Consider the following 24,486-nt stretch of genomic DNA (forward strand, 5'->3'; position numbering starts at 1 on the left):
GGCGTAGCAGTTTTGGTGAAAACCCATATACTTACCACTCCTCTCACTGATGTAAGTGGCGCAGAAGCACTGTGGTGCAAAATTAAACTTAGTAATGCCGCACTTTATGCCGGACCTCTATGCCGGCACTCCACCCAATTCGACCACTGAGTGTCTCAATAAAATGTCAGATTACAATCAGCACAATGTTCACCCATGGGATAAAATTATACGTATTTTTGACTTTTAGCTAGGTGGAATAATATGAGAGGCTCAAATTGTGAATCGTCAGATAATGCCCTTGGGCAGGCTTTCTTAGACACGAAGGTTATTTTCAACCTAAAACAAGTCATTCTTGAACAAACACGGGTAACGCCCCACTCGCAGAATATTCTCGATTTAAAGTTACAGAAATAGAAATAGAGTACAGAAATACAGAAATAGAAATACAGAAATACAGAAATAGAGTGGGAAATTATTAATGGTATTTCAGACCACAACAAAAGCAAATGCTCTCTAATCTGGAATGAGGGATTGCGCATAGAAAAAAAAAATTCCCCCGTACCTGCCCGAAAGGAATCGTGCAGAAATGCGAATGCATTGGGTGCACCGATGAGTGTGTTGCGAGTAATGGCGTAATTAATGATGAGAGTGTGAACGTAATCATTTATTCATCAGCACCTGTTTGTGTTATCGTTGTACCTGACGGCCACAATGATGCCTTGTGATCGCTAAAGTGCACTGTCAAAGGGTCTTTGAGAAGCATACGCGCGTCAGAGTTTCGTGTAAAGACCAGATCAATGCAACTCCCGTGAATGGTAGTGGGGCACGTGTCGAAGCCGGCAGAGAGACAATGCATAGAGTGCCTGGTCTGCATGTACTCGACCAGCCACTCGCCACTCTTCTTGCGCACGTCAACGTTGAAGTCGCCAACCAAGACTATGGGGTCAGAGGGTTTGGAGTGCACGCGCACACTTTCCATAGCCCCGTCCAGCTGCGCGGCAACGGCGTCTCGAGCGAGGTTGGGCGCGAGGTAAGCGGTCACCATAAAGACTCCGTCTCCGGTGTAGGCAAGGGTGTACAAGTCCTTGTGCGGAGACGTGTCTCGAACGGGAGACGTGGCAACGGCGTGCGATATCAAGTTCTCTCGGGCGTGTCCTCTCCCCTTGCCCTCCGCTACTCCCGCCCGAGCTACCACCTGCTCCGGTTGCTATGCGCGCCACACCTGTTGCTAGGGGCGAGGAGGAGCGCGGAGAGATAACACCTGCGGGCGCACGCCGACGGAGCACGACAACCCCCGACTAAGAAATGCATTCGCATTTACGACGACGACGACGACGAAGGCAGAACTACGAGGCGCGCGCTCACGTGCGCTCGCGCAGGAGGCATGCGGGCGCACGCCGGCCAACGGAGCAAGACAACCCCCGGCACGACGACGACGACGACGAAGGCAGAACTACGAGGCGCGCGCTCACGTGTGCTCGCGCTGGAGGAATGCAGGCGCACGCCGGCCAACGGAGCAAGACAACCTCCGGCTAATAAATGCATTCGCATTTAGAAGAGAGAGCATGGGTATACGAGCGGGCGAATCAGACGATGTCGGTATTATAGATGCTTTAGCCTTATCTCATTCCACTTTCAGCAGCTACTTTTTGAACGTTCCGTATCACCGGATGAGCTTTGGGAATTCTTTCAAAGTACTGTTGAACGCTGCTATTTGACGTATGTTCCAAAAACGTTAAATGAATCAGACAAAATAATCCTTGGATTACACGAGACATTATCCATTTAAAGCGTAATATCTGGCGACTTCGCAAGTTGAAAAATAAATGTGCTTTACCCCTCCATGTGCCAAAAAAGGAACTTTCCATTAAATTAAAAGTTGTCATCAGAGACGCGAATCGCGAATATGCTAATGTAACAATAAAGAACTGTATCGCGTGCTGCCCACAGAAGTTCTGGCGTTACCTCAATGATTAGGAACCCTCCCCTCTACCAAAGTAAAACCTTAGATGAAGCTAATACGTTAATTAATTCTTGAAATCAGTGTTTGCCGTAGATGATGGAAACCGCCCGATAATATTACGGCCAGTACAAGCTACAAATCTGCAAACAGCTAAAGTTACCCTAACTGAATCCGCAATATTTTCTTTATTACTTACCCTGAATCCTAAGAAATCTTGTGGACCTGAACACATAACTGATGCTTTTCTGCTAGGGTATCCGGAATGGGTTTCAAAGTATTTGCTCTCAATATACAAAAGGTCAATATATTTCGGCGTGCTTCCTAAGCATTGAAAAATAGCAATACTTGCATTGGTACCTTTAAGAGCACTGTGCAGTCCCTACAACTGCACAATTTTTTATGCTATTCAGACAGCTAGCAAAGAATTGGCTGTGGCTTAACTCCGTTATGCCTGGGTATGCTTAGCGAGAGGTACAGTTGTTATTCTTTAGCTTGGTTGTCTGTGCGGATACATTTTTTTCGTTCAGCTTGGTACATGAGTGTTTAGGTTGGGTTGCTACCTCTTGTTATGTTACTGTTTGATACGCCAAGACCATTCTTCTTCTGACACCGAAGCTCGTTGCCTGCTCCTGGTTTTATTCCATCATGGAACCGCAACCCTTGTACGAGATGCCGAACGACGAACCATCCTCATCTGAATCCTCTCGCCTCGCCGCTTCGTACTTACGACGCTTCTTGAGGCGTGCGGCTCGCTCTTCATTCCTCTTCTCGTCTCGCTGCCTCCTCTTGGTACCGTTCTGACGAAGGAGCTTGGCTTTTTTCAGTCTCTCCGACTCACCTTTGAAATCTGACGACAAATCCCTCCGATCAACCCCTTATATAAATACGATGTGACCCCGGCTCCTCTTCTGTTGTTCAACGCGGCTTTTGCGTGAAGTTTGTGAGGTAGGAAGGGTACCAAGTCTGCATATCATCCCTAAAAAGTGTCAAGACCTCTTTTATCAATGTAAGCTACGTACCAAAGTTCTACGTCTTCTTCAGCTTGTTTTACGACAGTTTCTGTACTGAAATGCTCCCTAAAAGAAACAAATATGTAAACAAGGAAAAGCGCGTACACATAAGTTAACAGCACAAAATATGTTTCCTTATTTGGATTTGTTAAGGGAATATTTACATGCATCTGCTTGCCTTTTGCTGTCTCTGCCTTCAAGAATGTTGAGCCACCTAAAATCCATGCGTCCTGACACAACCTACATACGAACAATTTAAAACTAACTTCAAGGCGCAGGAGAGACTCGCTCTGATTTGAAGCTATCTTGACAATCAACTTGTCTTCAATTATCATATCTTACGTTGGACCCACAAACTGTTTAAATACCTTCTGTATAGCAAAGACACTCCCGGGAGTGAAGTGCTGGGCAAAAACTCCGGTATAAGATTGACAATTCGGCTGAGATGGCCCCTTTTGGTTGTATGGCGTACTTCGTCTACTAATCAGCTGTATTGAGGCCTGCTGTGTACACGGGAGATCAGAACACGAAAACCCACTGTTGTTAAAGAAGTGCTAGGCACACGCTCCTATGTTAGATTTACTATTTCTCTGGGATGACAGCTATTTTTGACGCGTAGCTTTTCTCGACCTCCCAACGCGCACTTTTGGGGGTGATCTGTGCGTGAGAGATCAGTACACCAAGCACCTCTGTGGAACACCCGTTACCCGTTACCCGTTTCTGCACTTTCTACTGTTGAATCCGTCGAAGCTTATTTTATCCCAAATGCTACTGTACTGAGCTGATGCCTTACCCTTGTTAAATGCATTGTTCTTTCCTGTATGTTTTTTGTTTTGTTTTTATCTTTATACCTTTTATTGTTCCTTGCAATTGTGACTCAAGTATTCTTGTATTTTGTAGTTTCTTGTCCACTCCTGCTTGGGCTGTCAAGCCTGCAGTATTGAAAAAAAAAAAAACACGATGCTAGCTTCGTGATGGCAAAGCTACCACCACCCGGCTGTGCTCCTGTGGATGGGATGATGCAACTGCACACCACATGCTGTATTTTTCTTAGAAAATAACTTTTCCGTGATGCCTATTCAGAGTTTGGAATAGGTATCCTGTTACCACACATGAATGTGTTCTTCTGAGGTGAGAGGAATGAAACTCTCGCCTCTCGTGTAACTCATCTAAGAACTCATTTTTTTCTTAGGACTAACGCTTTGCTTTATAGTTTGAACAGTCCATTGTAAAATGACCGCCAAAGGAAGAAGAACTTTCAACGTGAGGCTGAAGCTGCTCGCCTCACACAAGAATAAACAGCTAATGTAAGCCAAAACCTTTCTTACAGTGCCTGTGTTTGCTTACCTAAAAAACGGTAATTAAAGCAATTTATTTTGAATAAGGAACGTTTTTGGCAGCACGTTTTACATATTCGACTTTTTTAATTTTCTCGAAACGTTCAATGCTAGTGCGAAACTCTATTTCATATTATAGCCGTTAATACGAACAGTGTTGCTGTCGAAATAATTTTGCCCTGCAACCAGCACACTTCCGGAAAATATTTTTTAAATTAATTTTGCAGCCAATGTTGCCATGAGCAGCACATGCCGTCGCAGCATCTGACGTCATGGCGAAGAGTACCTGCCACAGAGAAAGAAAATTTAGAAGGCGACATAACGTCAGGCAGCCAGCCTTCAGAAGTCCATCTCCTTGGTTACCGCTCTCTCGAGGTTTCCCTTTCACAAGCCACCGTTTCCGCCCAACATGTGGCGTGTACGTGTCCCGTGATGCCCTTTTTGTAGCTTCATGCAGGCGTTTTTTAGGTTCTAGCCGGTTCACTCTCAAATGGCGGTGAGATGTGGCACAGTGACGTCCAAGCCAATATTTTTTTTAGACTGCACTTCGCGCTTTTCCAGTGGCGCCGTCTCGTATCTTTTTCCCCCTTGGTGTCTGCCGTCGCACTCCGCCAGATATTCCATGACATACCATCATCTCCTGCCAGGGAGTAGGAAGTCTACCAGCAATTACCATTACTTCCCAACGTCTCTTCCAATACCCTCAATGACAGTACATTTTATAAGCCGGCTTACAGACACGACCATCATTTCCGGCTGCAATGAACCTCAATAGAATTAGCTACAGAAAAAAAACAAGGCTAGGCCTTTTGCGATCGACTTACTAGGAGTGTCCCGCCGTGGACGTGAGGTTGTTGAGCTTTATAGGGACCGGTCACTGCTCAGAGGGCGCGACAAATAAGTTCACCTAGCGCCGCCACGAGGAGGCTTGAGCTAACTTTATTTATTTATTTATTATACCTCAAAGGCCCCTGTACAGGGGTTTTACATGAGGGGTCGCTGACAGCCAGACCGCGGGCGCGCGTTCATATATTCGGCACCACTCGTTTGTTTGCTTCTACAATTCCGTAATTGTTTTTGAAAAGTGTCCTGTGCTTGAAAACTGTTCCAGCTAATAGTTTTCCCATATCTCAAGTGCTTCTGTGCGATTTTAGGACAATTACGGGGCTGAACTACTACTGTCGGCCTCGCATGCGCGAGAAGCTGGAGAGATTGCACGTTCCCGTGCGCGTGTACGCCGTGAAAGAAATTGATGGGACAGACATCGTTGCGAATTCCAATTCTCAGCAAGGGAAGCTTATTTACAGCGCCAACTGAGGTGAGTATATAACAGCGCTCCACGACAGAAGCGTGCTTGTGTTGTTTCCTTTGTTCGCGCAACCACACTGCAGTTACTTTTGGGTTGCCCTTCTTCAGCTCGGTTGGTGTTGTCACTAATTAACAACAGATCCCAAACGTTATTATCAGATGACATAGTAAACACAGTTCCACACAGTTGGAAATCTGCGGTGGAGCTGCGGTTGTCTTTACGAAGATTTCGTTCAGTTTCGGATTCTATCTTGTCAGTATAATGTTAGAGTCACCTTAGCGGTAATTGTGATACAGCTTGTTGAGGCCGTTCAGAATTCTCCAAAAAAGCATTTCTTCTTCTTCCCTATCCTTTGCTCAAATATAGTAACCTCAATTTTCAGAGTACGCAAAACGCATTAAAGAAGTAAGCGCGAGTGAATGCAACCTTGCCTTTGATAGCCTACCACGCCCTCGCTTGGATTGCGTGGCCGAACTCTGTGCACTTCGGGGAACCAACTAGGGCCGTATGCGGGTTGCGTATTCACCATCTTGACATTGCTTTTGGCATCATTCGCGAAGTGCTGTTAACGTATTCTTCTGCTACCTTTTGGCATCCATTCGGTGCCGTGGATGTCGCTAAAAAATGCTACTGCTGATAAAACAATAGTGGCGGAAGCCGTACTACCTTGCGTTATACAAATACCACGACGGTATGCGATTCATCGCGGCACGCGACGTGTATGGAACACTGACAGCGAACTTTTAATTTTTATGGCACTTTGTGTCTGCGCTGCGCCTAAACAGCAATCGTACTAATAATTTTACTCCTTCCACTGAAAAAATTTCATGGCTTTCTTAGTGCTAAAATTCATTTCTTGCCACGCCTATTCTCCACGGCTGCCTAAAAAACCTGTACAGAACGATGGCAGGCTGCCTTTCGCGAATTTGGCAGCCCTTCACGAGTATAGCGGCGCTGCCAATAATTCTTTGCTGCAGCATTTTGATCTTTTTGGACGTTGCCACTTGCAATTATAACTATGTTTCTTAAAAAAAAACTTCCGTCACACAACGTGGAAGCGCACGCAGCGCACGTGTTTTTACGCGCGCTGAACGGCCGGTCGCGACATTCACCAACCCATACTTGCTAAGTGGCGGCGAGAGGTGGCGCGGCAGTCGCGCGCAAACTTCAGGGTCCGGTGCCTATTGAGCTCTGCAGTTATCCGGAACGTATGAATGAAAAAGACAAAAACGAAGGCTTTTGGTTGTATCTCCAAATTTACAGTATTCCAAAAAATAAACATAAGAATAGTGCAACATGAAAAAAAGCCACAGTTTAATTTCTCTGATGCGAGTTTGTTTCAGAGGGAAAGCTTAAAGCATCTCTTAGTTCCGCAGCTGTTGTGACCGCTCAGCGTTGGTTGTAGTGTTCCGTCGTTGAGCCAGCATGCGGCGGTATGTCGATCACTCACGAGTCGAAGGTACTGCTTGGACGATGTCCGATAGGCTGCACAATCCCTACACCAGGAGTCAGGAGTATGCTCTAGCCTGGGCCACAACCACGAATCTAGTCAAAGTAAAACGCCCCGTCATCTCCGAGTCCCGCAAGGAAAGCTGGGCGGCGGGTCGTGCGTCCACAATCGCAGGTGGTCTCCTTAGAAACTTTTAGTCTTCTCCACACATTTACAGATCGTTCCAGTTCCCGAAGTCATCTCGTATAGCGGTGAGTCGGCGCCGAATCTTCGTGCTGTGGGTCGTGCGGCCTGACCATGGTAAGTCATGCCCACTCACGGGGATTTACTGGGCAAGGGGCTCTCGTTCAGACAAACTGTATGCTCAAGAAATGAATACGTTTCAAGAATGCATATAAACTAGGCGGTTAGGTGTTAAAATATGAACAGAAAACAATAAACTGCTCGTATACAAAATATCGAACCATAAAGGGTTAAAACAAATATAAAATCGAAACTTCAAAAAGATAGAGGGGACGAAAACAACTATCACATTATGTAAGGAAATAAAACAAAAAGAGAAGGTAGCCCAGGAGAGGAAGAGGGGAGAAGGCAATGATAGCAATGATCATTGACGCAGGCCTGCTTTGTAATACTGCCCGGCATGGCCATTTGGTGGCTAGCACGGCAGACGGCCAGATTACGAAATGAATAATTGTACGGTACATAACGATCTTCTTGGGTAAAACATAGCACCTTTGGGAACACACATTGGGAGGGAGAATTAATTAAACGTGTTTTCCAACTACCTTTTTTGTATAGAAGAGCACGGTCGGCAGGAGAGCAAAAAATGGTTATTGTGATTAATTCTTCACAAAATGCACATAATGGTAATTTTGCCAGTTTCAAGCGGTTACAGCAATATTTTAAACATTGTGCACCTAAGTGAAAACCAATGACGTAACTTCACAAGCCCATGAATTACGAATATGACTACGAATATGACTTTATACATGGCGGAGATGCTCGTGGACTGAGCTTGTGTGCGCAGATTCAGCCATGCAGTGTACGAAGGCTAACCTTCCAAAGCATGCCGAGGGGAGAACATTTGAGGACAGTCGAGAATCCACCACCGGCCATCCAATGCGATTCCCGCCAGAGTGTCTTCTGATTCGTTGAGCAACATGCCCGTGGGTCCGGGCACCCACAACAAACGAAGTGTTTGCAAAGTTTGAGGCAGTACACACCCCAGGGGCTCGACGTATGGGTGACGTTTTTGAGCGTGGTAGAGCAGTGCAAACAGAAAGAGAATTAGGAAGCGCTATTGCATGCTGCGTAGCGGAATATAGCTTTGCATCAGCATCGAAAAGTTCCCTTCGCCCCGACAGCACACCTTCGTGTTCTTCACACTGCGGCGGCGCGATTTGTTACCAACATTCCGCACTCTTGCGGCCAATTCTAGCATAATATCCGAAATAAATCTAAGTCAATTCAAGGTTTATTTTTTTTTCAAAAGCTCCGAATAAGTGTAAAGTAGCATTTGGAAGCTAAACGTATTTCGCAGGAGTCGCTATGCTCATGGGTCTAATGTGGACCCAACACTTTTGTGCAGGACCTGTGAACTCGGGCTTCGAAAACCTCAGGTGGGCTTGGTTTTACTTCGTGTTATACGCGCAAGGCTAATCGTAGTTGGTGGAATATGATGAAGATCATGAGGAGGAGGACGTAGTGATCCTTTATTGGCGCAAGGCCTAATCAGGTGAAAGACCGCCAAAACAAGTAAAACCACCGATGTACAAACAGAATTATGTCTGATAATGGTAAATCGAAGGATCAGACTAATGATAGGCGGTATATTATACCGGGTTGTACTGGGTGTGGTTTCAAATGAGCTGTACAAAATCGAGCCTCTGACAAATACTTGAAATACGGTTCATAAAAATGTGGCGTGTCAGCTAAAAAGAATATTGAGGGCAGGGGGGAAGTGGTGTGAAACATGTTGTCTGTATAGTTGCCTGGTGTTTACGTCGTGTTGTGTTGTGTGCCGTACATTTTGTAAAAACGTGAATTACAGACAGCTTATCTCCATAGCTGGTACACAAGAGGGATGGCGAACACGCAATTGGTACAAAGTATCTTGGACCCGTTGGCAGTTTCAAAAGGCAATGATGTGGAGTTATCACTGAGTAAGTTATAAATAATGTTTAAAGCTTTTTGCTTACGAAAGTATATTTTCTCTAGATTACTGTTTGTAGATGTGTCGCTTGCGAGAGTAGAGTAATTTTATTTTGAACAAATTATTGGCTCAAATAAAAGCAATTTTATGCTAATTGGAAATTGATTCACTCAGTTCAGGCGCGTAAGTGGAGCCCATTTGTAACGTCGAGTATTTTAATGGCGTGTACTGCAGTTAAACAGAGCCAAACTTCAGCGAAGCGACTAACAGCCAAAACAAATAATTATTCGCAGGGTTCTTTCTCGCTGTTTCGCATTCGAACCGAGATAACCAACACGCGTAGAAATAGGGTACAGGGTAGAAGGTTTCCGCGGCAAGTAGGTCCCAATGGGTTTCGGCGGGATGGCGGCGAGGCAGACAAAGGGGCAGATAAGTGTTGTCTGTGCTCAGTGGTATCGCGGCTAGAACGCGTTGTAGCGGATAACTCGGCGCTAGCTAAGCGGGTTGCAGGACTAGCGAGCACGAAGTAACGAAAGCGACAAACATAGGGTCCTCGAGGGAAAGTTAGAAGCATCTTAGAGGAAGGCAGAAAGGAGCGTCATTTCGCCAACAAATGACGAATGCCTCGCCTCATGCAGGAGAGCGTAACCATGCACCGGGGTGGCACACGGGAAGAAAGAAAGGTGGCCACTATTTGCACGTGCTGCAAGATAGGCCTGCCAATCCAATCAGAAAGCAGGGTGCCAGTAAAGAGCAGAACGTTGCAGAACATACCGCAGTAATAACAGCGGGAGATTCAAACCTGAAGAGGAGCAGCGCTGCTGTAATGGAAAAGGTAGAGGGGGACACACGTGGGGAGATCGGCTGTTTTCCCGGTCAAGTTATGCACACGGCGATAAAAAAAGCGAAGAGGCAGCTAGCCTTGTCGAGTAAAGCTAGAAATCTTTGGGTGACGGCCGCGGGGCATGACGATGTTCTCAAGGGTGAGAAGAAAAAAACGTCGACAAGAGAAAGGGAAAGAGGTAAACGACCTGCCTGCAACGGCCCCAAATGTGCTGATTGCAGTCTGCACCGTGCCAGAGGTGACAATCCAGAGCGTACACACCAAACGGGCAGTGCTCGCTGCTAACAGCAATATACAGAGTTTCGTGGGCAGCACGGAACAAAGTTAAGCTTTCCAGTGGGACGGGATTCTCTTCAGCCCCAGTATACAAAACAAGTCTGTGTGGCGCTTAGCTGGGTGAGCGGTAGCCCTTTTACAAGCCCCGCGGAGCTAAGTAAGGCAAATTTGGTGACTTCTGGGAAGCGAGGGAGGTAGGCACACTCAATGCTGGGAAGCAGACAAAGCTAGAACTAACCGGAGAACACATAGACACAGCTGAGAACGCCGACAAAGACGATTTAAGTAGAAACACGACCGAGAATAATTTAGCGAAAGATAGAAATAAACCCCTAAAGTGGGTAGCTAAAGGGTTAATAAAGGGCAAGAAATATTTATGTAGCTACATAAATATGCAGGAAGGCAGAAACCTAATAAGTGGGCAGAAATCCAAAACCATGTTAAATGCAAAAAAAAAAGAAATTTGCATGCCTTAGCCAAGACTCATCTTCGAGACCTAGAAACCCCACCTGCCATAGACAATCATGTCTGGGAATGATGCAACAGGACTGCAGGAATGAGGAAAGCGTGGCGTTGGGAGCTTATAAAGAAAGGGAATGGCGGATAGAGAGTGCACGAAAGCTGGGAAGAGCACCAATGCATAAATGCACCATAGCGGGGGAAATGCATGTGTTGCGCAGGTTGTTTTGTGAAAGAAAAGTTAATTTTATCAGGCGGACCATAGTCATTACGATTTCGCTATGTACGTAAAACAAACATTATGACTGCACAAATTAGACAGTAAAGTGCACAAATGAACATCAAGCTAATCTAATAACAACAGTCGTGTGAAAAAACCTCCCATGATAAAAGTCCCACTGCCAATTGTTTGCGCTCACGTGCAGGTCACTGTCAATGGGCTGGCTCGGTGCGCACGGCTTGGTTTGCTGGGCTCGGTTCCCTTGTCGATGCCGGTGCTGCGGCCGATGGGAGATTCGGCCCGGATGCTCCGTGGCCAGTATCTGTTGAGCTGCCTCGACGTCAACGGGGAAGCTGCGGCGCGTAACGGATGTTCCCCGAACGTACTTGTCCCGCAGGTCGCTCCCCGAATTTCCTTCTTCCAGCTCTCGTGCAACGACCGTCTGGCTTCCTCGTCTTCTAAGTTTCTTCCCACACACTATCTTTTTTGCCACTACACGCCCACTTCTTGCTCATCACTTCGATCCGCTGACCCCTGTCCGTTGAGCAGCGCCTCCGCACAGCCTGGTTAGGAGTTGTGTTTCTATGGACCGGCAGAGATGTTACGGAGGAAATTGAGGAAACAGTAGCCTGTCTTCGAAGACATATAAAGCAGTTGAAAAATTCAGGTGAAGTAATCTTAGTTGGAAATACATATCATAGTGGTTCTCTAGTGATACTTGCAAGAGCGGAAGCTTGGGCGAGTTGGTAATACATTGCATTGGCGGGAAGCGCGAATTAACAAGAGCACAGAGAAGAGAACAACAACATAGACAAGCTTCGTCTCGTCTGTGTTGTTGTTCCCTTCTCTGTCCTCGTGTTGATTCGCGCATCCCGCCAATGCTCTAGTGATAGATCTATGTCAGAAAAACTTGCTAGTAATCGTAAACAAAGAAAACAAGGGTGATGGACGAATAGCGTGGGACCGCTATAACAGACTTCCCAGCATAGGTTGTAGCCTTATCTTCGAGACAGTATCACAAAGGTAACGGGAAACGAAAATACATGAAAACGGATCATACAGCTTAGGAAGTGACCACAAGCGGCTGAATTTAAAGTTTAGAAGCGCAACTCGGCCAAATTTACAAATCGGTACAACCGGAGGGAATAATTTAAACAATAAACAGCGCAAGATCATCTCCGATGCGATAGAACACAAAATGAATAAGTACCGGAAAAAATAGGATTACGACGAATTTATAGGGTTCATAAATCCATAAAGTAGAACATGGATGTAGCTATGCAACGAAACCGATGGAAAGGGTAATAAAAAGCCGAAAAGCTGGTAGATTTGCGAAATAGGAAGGGCTTTTCGCCAGCGTAGAAAGCCGTTGAGAGAATATTTCGAGCAAAGAGAACTGGTATCCAACACGAGGCAGTGAAGGAAAAATGGGATATCTACCGGGAGAAAAAACTATGGTGCAAGCGAAGACCAAACAAAAACGCGAACATTGGGTGGCCGAAATGCGAAAGGAAGAAACTGCATCCGAAAAGTTTAGAAACCCCGTAAAATCACTTAGGGCGCAAGGAACGAGATCTATCAAAAATTCTCCATTGATTACGAGGGGAATTATTTACAAGGAGAACAGTCATTGGCGCATATCCACGGAGACAATTAGTGACAAGTTTACGGAATTCGAGGAAGTGATGGCTATACCGAGGACAACAGCGCCATAAAATGCGGCGGAAAGGGATATATATTTGAGCACCCATAATTGAAAAAAAAAAAACCGTCCAAATGGTTTCCCTCGAAACCACAGTGGACCCGGACGGGATAGCAATGCAGCTGACAAACCTGCTTGGAAATAAATATAATGCTTTGTTAAGCGGGGCAAGAGATAAAGTGATCAAACCAACTAAATTCGGTGCGGTTGGCTAGAATAAAAGAATAACTTAATAGATAAAGGCACAGGCCACAAAGCCAGCAATGATTCATACAGACCACCCACTGTAAAGTCAGCGGCGCATAGATTCGTATTCTAGGCGGTAAAATGAGAACTTCAAGCAAGCATGGAAGAAAATGAAATCCTTGGGGAACTGCAGTATGGATTTAGACAAGACAGGCGCTTGGATGATACATTGGTTATGGTAACACCGTGCATTGAAAATTGTAAAAGCCCAGAATAGACCAATGTGTATTATGTTCTTGGACAATAAACGTGCATACGACAACGTGCTTGAACTCAAGGGCCTATAGGACGAGTTAATAGAGTTTCTTTTAGCAATCGATAGAGATAGAACAGTGCACCTGACCTAGAAAGTGCAGAAATACGCACAGCTGGTCAACACCAATCGATGACTGAAATAGGGATGCCCTTTGGACACAATACTGTTTATGCTTTACAGGATACGGTTAGAAAAGGAACTGGAAGAAAGACCATTACGGTTCAACATAGCGTATATGCCACACGACGATATGGTACAGCAGCGTATTCTGGGAATGTTATACCCAGACGAGATTGTTCTTTCTTTTAATAACCAAACCCATATGACGCGGCTCATAAATATTACTGGACAGGAAGCCACCGAGCTCGGGTTAAATTTTAGCACTAAAAAACAGGGAACAATAGATTTCAATAAAACCTGGGCCCGCTTGCATAAACGCACGTGCCTATTGGCAGTCTTATTCACAGTGTAGTGTTATTCACGGACCCATAACATTCGGACTAGTGCACTTGCTCGAAAGCCCTCAATCAGGCTACACAGTGGTCCTATTGAAGACTATAGGGACAGCCGGTTCCTAGACGAGCACGAGAGAGGCCCCTAGGTAAAAACGCGGAATACGCCGCAGAACTGCTTATTGCCATCGCCGGCATTGGGCAAGCGTTTATTTTCAGCCATGATTGGATAAATTCAAGAAATGCTCACCATCAGCTGGCATTTGGGCCTTATCACAAATACGTTACAATGTCCCGCCATCCTTGATAGGCCACTCAAGCGGCCGGGCCTCCGTCGCGCGGACGCGTGAACGAACACATTAACAAAGATGGTATGCTACGAAGCGTGAGCCCGATAAGCCCACTGGGCTGATGCGAAAAGCAACCATGTGGCCTAACGTTGTAGCAACACGACTCATGCTTTTTATTTCACCGTGTATTAAACAGTCATGAATTGGCTTCAGGTTCATCGTCATAGACTTAGATTCAACGAGCACTCCAGCGGCTCACGCAGAGGGGAGCTGAGATCCCTTCGCAATAACCCGGTGCCTAGCCGGCAGCTCGCTCTCCGAAGGATGCTGCTGTAAACAATCGCGCTGTAGAATATAGAATATAGCCGAATGCTGATATTATGCATGCTTTTACGCGCAAAAGATTCTGACGGTTGTAATGAAAGTACAAACCAAAGCACTCAAGCTTCGTAACTGCCACTTTCGTAGGGAGTGATAGAAAGACGCGAAGTATGCACAACATCTCTTTGAAAACGCGATTTTCTGTTAGCGCTCTCACGCAGAGGTATTACAGGCGGTTACGTTTTGCTGTTCTGTGTAGTTTTTTTTTTTTACATTGCAGCTCTGTTGTGAACGCCAATTTGTTGTTTCTGGGTTAATGGGCATGATTTTATAAAAAAAATTCTTTTTCGGCAATTTCCGTCCGCCTTTTCATAGCCACCGCGGTGAAAGCCGATATAGCAGACGATCACACATTCACACAGCGCGTTCGTCCTCCCGATGTCTGCTCGGTACAAATACCGGGTTGCCGATGATCATCCCTGTTCATGTTTGTTTGACGTGAGGGAGAAAAAAGGCAGGCTACCCGGGAAATACAAACACACGCACATAGCGCACAGCGAAAGTTTAAAACAGTGGTTGATTGCAGCCGTCACTGCAACATCAAAGTAGTTAGGCCTGGCGGCTTCCGGCACCACTGTTCTCTAGCCCTTACCACTGCTCTCCCTAGGGCTTTTGCAATGGCGTCTATCACTGCGTAAAATGCATTTAATTGTTTAAAGGAGGCGGTCAAGCGGCTGGCGCGCGTCATCGGTCAACACTTCTTGATTTGTGCACTCTTTTTCACAATATGAAGGTCTATCTTTATGATGATATTACCAACCACGTCAGAATAAGACCGTGAATAAGACTGCTCCGACCAGGCTTATTCACAGTCTTATTACGTTCTCATTTAGAGTCTTATTGGCTTTCATAAGTTTTCGGAAAGTCTTATAGCCTAGGGAACATAAGACCCCGAATAAGACTGCCAATAAGATTAAACTGCGAATAAGGCGGTCTAATCGGGCTTCGAGCAAGCGGGCCCTGCACTGGCTCAGTTTCAATTCAGCATGGCGAATTACCCTGAGTGATAAATATAAATATTCGCAGTGTGTGGATAACTGACGGGAGCAACTAATTAAGAACTACGAGGAGCAACCTAAAAATAAAGGAAAGCGCAACGTAGCTATAACGAAGCATAGAGTACTGTGGGGGTATAACAGCGATGACGTAGTGAGATGGATGTGGAAACGAATAATTGTTCCTGGCCTCACATATGCGAATGCAGAACTGTGCTGAAAATGAGACACTCCTTCTTGCCTTGAAGTGAACCAGAGTATGGTAGACCGTTTGGCCTTAGGAGGATAGGGTGAAACAACTAACGAAGCAGCACTAAAAGATATGCGCTGAGCGGCGGATGAAGTTTGAGAAGCTCACAGTAAAGTATGTTTAGAGGGTATGTTGAGAGCCATAGATCAACGTACCTGGATGGCTGCTGGTTTAGGTACCTATACGTGAAAAGCGTGGACACGCAGTGGTTAAGGCATATTAGAAGGCTAAGGATGAAATACGCAAATAACCGTCGAGAATCGAAGACAGCCAAGGCAACTAAAAAGAAGAAATTGAGATAGAATCAAATAAGTGGAGAAAAAATGGATGCTAAACCATCGTTAGAGATGTACAGGGCAGACAAATATTACACCAGAAAGAAAGTGTGTACGATAATTTCAAAGGCGGTGCTTTAATTTTTCAGGATAAAGCAGGATGCTTGATTTCTAGGAACGTTTTGGGAACGTATACAGAAAAAGATGAGGTGTGCGTGGCTGCGTAAAAGAAATAGAAACTATACGTAATAGTTTTAGAATGAGAGTGTATCCATCAAAATCTTCAAGAGGCAAATATTCGGTTTCCAGAAGCCCTAGCATATAATGGTAGAACAGACGTAGTTACCTTAAATGCTGTTGTGACTACTACTAAAAGAACATTACAATGCTAACAAATGAACAACGTACAGGGGAATATTACATAGGACAGCTACCACCTGCAACAAAAAACAACGCGTTTCGTGCTTGCCCTCGATCAGGGCTAGTAATAAACCAAGAGAGTAAACATAGATATAGTAGTTTTCCTTGGTAAGATGACACGTCATCACAACGTCTCAAAAGACATACTACTCGCAATGAATCTATAAACCATGATACCAATAAGAATTTTACAAATATGAGCAGACATAGAGGTAGAGGAAACAGGCTCTCCAAAGTAACAAGATGGGTAAACGCGGCGGCGGCGTCAGCCCCGGGTGCACTAACCTGGCAGTACTCTAACACAATGGCGGTGCGAAAGGCCAACTAATCCTGAAGCTTAAAGCGCACGTTCCCCAGGTTTTTTCCCGTAGCAACTTGTCTGCAAAGCTCACGCGTATTGTTTTGATATATTGCGTCGTTTCAGTGTTCGGAGAGCCGTGTTTAAGCCACGTGCGAATAATTATGGTTTTTAAGTTCGGTAAAACAAACCCCTCGGTTTCTTAGACCCTGGTTTGCATAAAATCTATATTGCTTATTTCGCGAGTACAAAAAGTGCTTGATTTGATTACCAAATATAACATATTGGTCTGTACAACTGACACGTGCGATTAATCATCGGTATAAACTAAAAAAAACACACCTTGATTAACCTTAATTACATCGTGCATGCAGAGCGTTGAATTTCATTGATGCCAGTATGATCCCTGCGGTGCCCCGCACGGAATTACTAATCATTCGAATGTTTTTACAGCGAAGCTGCTTAGAAAATTGAAAATTTTTTGTGCGCAGTTAAATGACAAGGAATGTCCGAGCGCGCCCACGTAAAGCGGGCATCACGGCGACCACCAGGCAGTTACCAAATCAAGAAGATGCCGGGCGTTCGTTTGCTTGCCTCACGACGACCGCCCAGGGTTCCTTGCGCACATTTGTCACTTAGTGAAATTAGGCAAGATTGCGGCGATCACCTGGCAGTAAAAAATACTACGAAAATACTTAGCGGTCATGTGTAGGTGGCCGGCTGCGATTCCCCAGTGTCTTTAACACACGTTTGTCAAGCCAAGCATGGCCATGCACTTAGGGAAATTGTCCAGGATGGGCCAAAAAAATCTCCATCGTTCTCAGTAGTCAGCGAAACCTGTGTGCGGAATGAGAAAGACACGTCATAGGGTACGCCCCTCCAAGGTGATGTGCAATGATTATCACTCCGAAAAAAAATGAAAGCTCACACTTATAGCTGCAATAATAATGGAGTAAAGGTCATTGTTGCAGCGACGAAGCAAATCGGCTGCAATGGTGAACTGAAACTTTCGTTATGGTTGTGAATGTTGAGTTCAGCTTGGCTATCTTTAGGTCTAACGCGTTAGTGTGGGCTAATTTCATTTTTTTATTATCGCAACACATTGGCAACAATGAGACAAGTAGGAGTGTGTAATATTCGAAGCTATATTTCTTACCCCATACTAAAAAAAGAGAATACTTTAGCTAAAAGATAATTTCGCTTGTGTATGTTTATTATGAGAATTTGTGAAACAGTGGCGAGCTTCTGACACCAGCGGTAAACGTTACTGACCGAGCCACAACAGTGTGTGTGTGGTTAGGCCTAAATTTATTCATAAGGTGTTGTAAACAATAGTTTGGAAACAAATCAACAAAGAAGGTGAAACTGTTAGTGCATATTTCTTTGAACCGTCGATAACCGCATAACCTCAGCGCAACGTTGGACATAACGTGGGATTACGTATGCGAATATACCCACATTGAAGACACGCAATCTTTGCCAATAAATAAGCGCCCAGTCAGTTACATACCCGCCTTCACAGCAAATTGAGACGTATTGCTGGCACAGACCCCTTTTGGAGCACCAAGCACAATACGCTTTCGCGACATATAGGACAATTTATGCACTGTATATAAGGACAGCGTAACCAATGATATACCTGGTACTACTTTGGTCACGGCCTTAACTGTGACCACGTGAACACCAAATTCGATGCTGTATCATCGCGCTAAACGAGATGAAAGGCTATTGCTTTTAAATTGTATAGAAGTATGTAGGTTAAAACAGCTATACTGAGTAACAAACAGAAGAAAAATAAAAGAACTTTTTCTGTGCAACTCGCAACGCAAAAAGCGATTGTGTAGGAAAAAACCCAGAGCGTTCCATTGTGCCAGATATATCAAATGGCAACAGAACCGAACAATTGTTTCGCCTTTGATGTTTTATGATTGCAGAAGCAAAACCATTAGCATCTCTTGTTTTTTCACTGAACTTGGGGCACTGTATAAATAGCGAGTGTTTTCCTGGTTTCAAAACTTTTATGGCGTTCCTTCGTTGTTAGTAGCAGGTCGTATTTCTAAAGTTACTATTTTTCTAATAATCACTAATCACAGATAACGGGCATGGTTTCACAAAAGGTGCTTTGTTTGGCGTCATTATTATTTGCTGCTCATCTCATGTGAGTACTTATTGCCTTCTTACGTAGAACCGATGTATTTTATCAAATTTTAGTAATCAAAATTCTGCTCATCTACTGCTTAGTTTAGGGACACCTCAAACCCATCCGTTGGAACACGAGAGTTGGAAGCCTTGCAACGTAAACGTAAGCATAATTACATGATGCTTGTTTCACCCTTTTATTCTGTAGAGGACAATTTCGGATAGTGTTATGTGGCTGTTTTAGCGCTAACAGTTAAGGTGACGCTTTCGCCTGAACACCAAAGGAGTAGTGACGCACCCGAGTTTCGTAAAGGTTTGTGTGATATCTACGTAAATCATTGAGCAGTTGGGTACTTCGTATTTTATTCATGGTTTATATGAAAATGTTTGCAGTGTCTTTGCCAACAGTATTGGTTCTCCATATAATATCCAATTTCAACATGCCTACAATGCACTGCTTTTTCACTAGTTTTGGTAGTTTATGTATATAAGTACACTCTAACTAAATGCTCTTTTGTGTATAAAGCTAAGCTCTAACTAAACGCTCTCTATTTTGCTAAGCACTTTTAGGACAAGTGCCTAAGGTAAATATTTATATGTTAAGAACCAACCACTTACAGAAAATTTGCTACACTTATTGCTGGGCCTAAGAAACTGACATCACAGAAGGAAAAAAGTTACTGTGAGTGTACACATTTCAACAAAGGAATCAAAGCATTACTACAGTTCTGTTTTCCTTTAGGCTTACGTGTATTGACAACTTTAAGATACTTCTGCTATAGTATCACAAGGCCGTAAAGCATTGTAAGAAATATTTTTACAGTGAGAGTTAAGACTCACAAGAGTTGTTTTAGGGAGTGGTTCCGCAAAGACAGCCGGGCCCCCTTGGTCGAAGCCCAGTAAGACAGTCTTATTTGAAGTCATATCTTATTGGCGGTCTTATTCGGAATCTTATGTTCCCTACGCTGTAAGACCTTTTATGGAAACCGATAGGACAGCGAATGAGACTCTAAATAAGATTGGGATCAGCCTGAATAAACTTGCTCCGAGCAGTATTATTGACAGTCTAATGCTGGCGTGGTCGGTCATTTCATCATAAAGATTGACCTCCGTACCGTGAAAAACGAGTGATGCAGCCGTAGAAGGGCGAACTATGCCGAGCGGCGGCCACTTGACCGTAAGCGTCGGGCAAATAAATACTTGTTCCGCGGAGATCGACCCGTTGGAAACGCCGTTGGGAGAGAAGGTGGGTAGGGCCAGATAACCCCGACGAGGGAAAATGCATGGCCTAACTACTTTGATGTGGCACCGGTGTATGCAGCCAATCGATTTTAAACTTTTGCAGGGCGCTGTTGGCGTGTGTGTGTTTCTCTCGGATGGCGCGGCTTTTTTTTCCCCTCACGTCAAGGACGGACCGAAATGATTGTCTGCGGCCCAATATTTGTTTGTCCCGAACAAACATCGGGCGGCCGAGTACGCGGTGTGAATGTGTGATTGTCTGCTACGCCAGCTGTCGCCATAGTAGCTATGAAAAGGTGGCACCGACGTGACGGAACAAATGTATTGTTTTATGAAATCGTGCCCATTAACTCATAAACAGTAGATAGCCGCTCACAATAGCACTTCTATGTGACATCAAAATTATACACAACAGCAAAGCGCTAGCAGCCTCCAATAACTCTGCCCGTGAGCCTTAAAATAAATTTGCGTTTTCAAAAAAAAAGCTGCACACCCTTCGCATCTTTCTGTCAGTCCGTTCTGAAGTGGTGGCTCCGATGCTTGATTTTTTGTGTTTGTACTTGATTGCGAATTCTGCTTGTGCATTTGGGATCTTTTGCGCATAAACGCAACATGCGTGATATCAACATTCCGCTATATTCTACAGGGCAATTGTGAGAGAGAGAGAGAGAGAAAGACTTTATTTATGGCCAGCAGGGAGTGGGAGGTAGGGATGCGCAGAGCCTCCACATCCCACCCACGTTCACGACGTCTTCGGGACTAGGCCCCGCCGGGGTCGGCGTGAGCGGTGCGCGAAACGTACTCGGGAGTTCGTCCCTTTCCCCCCCGTCTGCGACTCGCTCCGCTTCTGCCTGGCGAGAGCAGCCTAGAGCTGCTGGACGGCTAGAGTTTGTGCGTTCAGGTCCATCGAATAGACGGCACTCGCTATGGTGTCCGGCAGCCGGCCGTAGAGGTCGGCAGCTTCCACGAGGTGCACTGCACAGTCCCACCGGATGTGGGCCAGAGTTGCGCGATGTTGCCCGCACACACTACACACGTCACTACCGTGAATTGTGATGTTGCGAATTTGCTTCGGGTTCATCGTCGTAGACTCGGGTGCAACGAGCACACGAGCGCCTCACACGCCTGGAACGACGACACGATAGCAATAACCCGCCACCTAGCCAACAGCTCTTTTAGCGAGGGCTGCAGATGTAAACAATTGCCCTCACGTGTGCCAGGGCAATTGTTTACATCTACAGCTCTCGCTAAACGAGCTGTCGGATAGGCGGCGGGTTATTGCTATCGTGTCGTCGTTCCAGGCGTGTGAGGCGCTCGTGTGCTCGTTGCACCCGAGTCTACGACGATGAACCCGAAGAAAATTCGCAACAGCAAAATTCACGGTGAGATGAAAAGCACGACTCGTGCTGCGACAACGTGAGACAACGTGGATGCAGGTGAAGACAGTCGCTGCAGAGGATCTTTGTTTATGAGTTTGTTTACGTGACCGGTGACCAAGGCCCGGTGGCGTGATTTGGCCTATCAAGGATGGAGGATCATTGTAACGTATTTGTGACAAGGCCAAAATACGCTGCCTGATAGTCAGCATTTCTTGAATTTGCCTAATCATGCTTCTAAATAAACGCTTGCACAATGCAGGCGACAACAACAAGCCGTTTGGCGGCGTATTACCCGCTTTTCCCTAGGGGCCCCTCTCGTGCTCCTCTAGGTACCCGGTGTCCCTATAGTCTTCAGTAAGATCGCTTTGTGGCCTGACCTGCGTACTTTCGAGCTAGCGCACTAGTCCTAATCTCATTCACGGACCTATTGAAGTATGTGAATGAGACTAGACTCTGAATAAAACTGCCAATAAGCACGTCTGCTCACGCAAGCGCGCCCAGGAAATTTGCCAACCTTGCACAGGTGGCGCAAGGATGAAGAAGGAACACAGCTAGCGGCTCCTCTCTTTTCGATGGAGACGCGGTTGTTGCACCTCACTATTATTTCCAAACTTACTGCTGAAAATTCTATATGACTGCCAGGCCTGGATCGTTTTGTCTGCGGGCTTTCACGTCTCTCCCGAATTGGACAATGTGAGCACGGGCTAAAACTAGCGCCCACGTTAACATTCCAACGCCTGCGGTACTAGCCTTAAGGAAATGTGCACCCTGAATGGGACGGCAGCTCAATAGGATGGACGCCGATTTTATAACGTCAGGGACCTACGTTCGATTTGGACCACCGGAAGCTTTTTTTTTCTTTCTGATTTGGTGCGTTTCTTACTGTTCTCTGCAAGGGCTAACCCCGTACACTTCGAGCTTTTCAGGTAGCCCAGTGGTTCGATCGCGGGTTTTACGGCGTAAAGGTTTATAACCACATTTGGTTCTTGAGAATTCGAGCGTTTGTGATGCGACGGACGGACAAACAATGGTCTAAACACCTGTCTGTTAGAAATATATCGGCCCACATCCCCCGCACTGCATGCAGCGACAATGGCATGGTGAATAATGTACCTGCAGTGCCTCCTTAAAATCCTTAAAACGACTACTTAAAAAACAAATTTAATAATTCCTGTCTGACTGGAGCTGTATACACAAACCAGGCAGTACTCGTATAATACAGTATGATACCCCGACATATCTACACAGGAACACATTTATTATAATAAAAGCTACAAATAATATATTGCAAATAGTTAAAAAATAAAAAAAGTAAAATATCGCAGTTAGCAGAACGGCCTAATTCTTCATCGAAAAAATTCATTCACCTGGAAACGTCATCAGCAATACACGTCACAGCGTACCCATAAAAAACAAAGAAATACACAAGAATTACACACAAGAATGTGAAATGTTCGGAATGCGAAAGCAAAACGATGTTGCCTGTACGACTTGCAATCCCTTGTTATTGTTTTTCTATAGTTCTGTACTTGATTGTAATGTTTAGCGTTGCACTGTGCAATTTCCGAGTGTAATTCTTGTATTATTGCTGCTTTTTGCTATTCGTATTTTTATATAATTGTATTTTTGTGTGGTATACCTCCCCCCCCCCCTATGTAATGCCCGCCCGTGCCCTTAGGGTACTTCAATAAAAAAAATCAATTTTTTAAACTTCGATGAATGCGACTCATATTTTTGCCTTCCGAGTAAAATATTGTGAGAAATTGCCAAAGAATGTTTCTTCAATGTCCGGGTTAAGCCTTCTTAATTAGGTCAAGTCACTTCGGTCTAGTCCACCTCAGTGGGTATGCCACCACGCTGGTGCATATTTTATCAGAACCACTAAATAGAAGTCCCCGAAGCCTACATTGCCTAAGCCGTTAATGCAAAAAAAAAATCGCGACCATATATTTTATTAAAGGTACAATCACGGTACCTCCCGCGCATTTCGAACCATTGATCCAACGTGTTAAGCTGCGGCCCTAAGACAAACCACCCTAAAAGATAACATACTACCCTTATTTACGAAGAACAAGCCCTGATATAAAAAACAATAAAATATTTAGAGACCTTCCACCACTGAACAAACGAAGACCGGCGACGCTGGAGTATTGGCAGAATTCTGTGTTTTGGTTTAACGATATTTAGGATTCGCTATACATCGGCCGCTATCCATCAGCCACTATCACGTGGTTGTCCAGCGAGACATCTCCACAACGACTCCAGTCACGTGCCCCGTGACCAGCCAGACAAGTGCGCCTCTGAGTCCTCACATCCAGACCGCCTCGTCCCTGCGATCGCCGTCTGTGACTTCCTTCATGACTTTGTCCGCAATTATCCGCCCCCTTGGGTTTCCGCGTGTAGTCCGTCTGTGTGTTGTAGTGTGTATTCCGGCTATGTACAGTACACAAGTTATTATAGTTGCAAAAGGGTATAGTTGCGAGAGGGTAGTCCAGGCTCGTGACTTTCTACGCGGTCCCGCCAAAGATTCCTTACAAAAGGGGCGAGTCTCTCAGGATCCGCAGTTTACCATCTGTAGCCTAACTACTGTTTCTCTTTGCATTTCATTGATGCATCAAAATGTATATAGCCGGACTGAAAAAAATCATGAAACCGAACAGAGGCTAGGCTTTACTTGCGAAGACCCGCGAAAATATTTCGACACCGAGCAAGAGAAGCTTAAGGCCGAGTGTTCTCTGAACAGGCAGGCAAGGCGACTTGGAGTTGACGTTGCTCTATTGAAACAAAGTGGTGAGTTCAAAAAAGAGCCCGCGGGACAATGTAAGCAAACGAGAGATGTAGGGGAAACAGAAGCCCTCAGGTAGTAAAAGATGAAAAAGGAGGCGGAGGAAGGACGGATAGCCGCACTCAAGCAACAAACGCTGTTGTTGAATCTCGCTTACGTCTCATAACTCCTGATGGTGAACCTGAAAATATGACAGTCTCCAGATGTGGGCACACGTGTTTTACGATAGTGTCTCATCGAAGTGAACCTGAGAGTAACAGTGCGCTGTTGCAAACGACCATTTTTGTGTAAAAGAGAGACAAGAGGAGGCGGGAAATATATGAGTAGGCAGGTATGTGCTACCATTTCATGTGGCGAGTCTGCTACCTGTCAGG

The 24,486-nt window shown here is 45.2% G+C and overlaps 1 protein-coding gene across 1 annotated transcript in view; it reads right to left on the reverse strand.

The window, feature by feature from the left end:
- Positions 1–11,200: 11,200 nt before the first annotated feature.
- The window catches only part of LOC144166054 (uncharacterized), a 40,572-nt gene continuing 27,286 nt past the window's right edge, over positions 11,201–24,486 (reverse strand). Inside the window, exon 2 of the mRNA XM_077695716.1 lies at positions 11,201–11,358. Within this exon, the coding sequence (XP_077551842.1) occupies positions 11,201–11,358 (158 nt within the window). The remainder of the gene's footprint in view (positions 11,359–24,486) is intronic.

This window comes from Haemaphysalis longicornis, unplaced genomic scaffold (assembly GCF_048455015.1).
Source record: "Haemaphysalis longicornis isolate Haplotype H1 unplaced genomic scaffold, Haemaphysalis longicornis Haplotype H1 scaffold_16, whole genome shotgun sequence".
Classification (NCBI taxonomy): Eukaryota; Metazoa; Arthropoda; class Arachnida; order Ixodida; family Ixodidae; genus Haemaphysalis; species Haemaphysalis longicornis.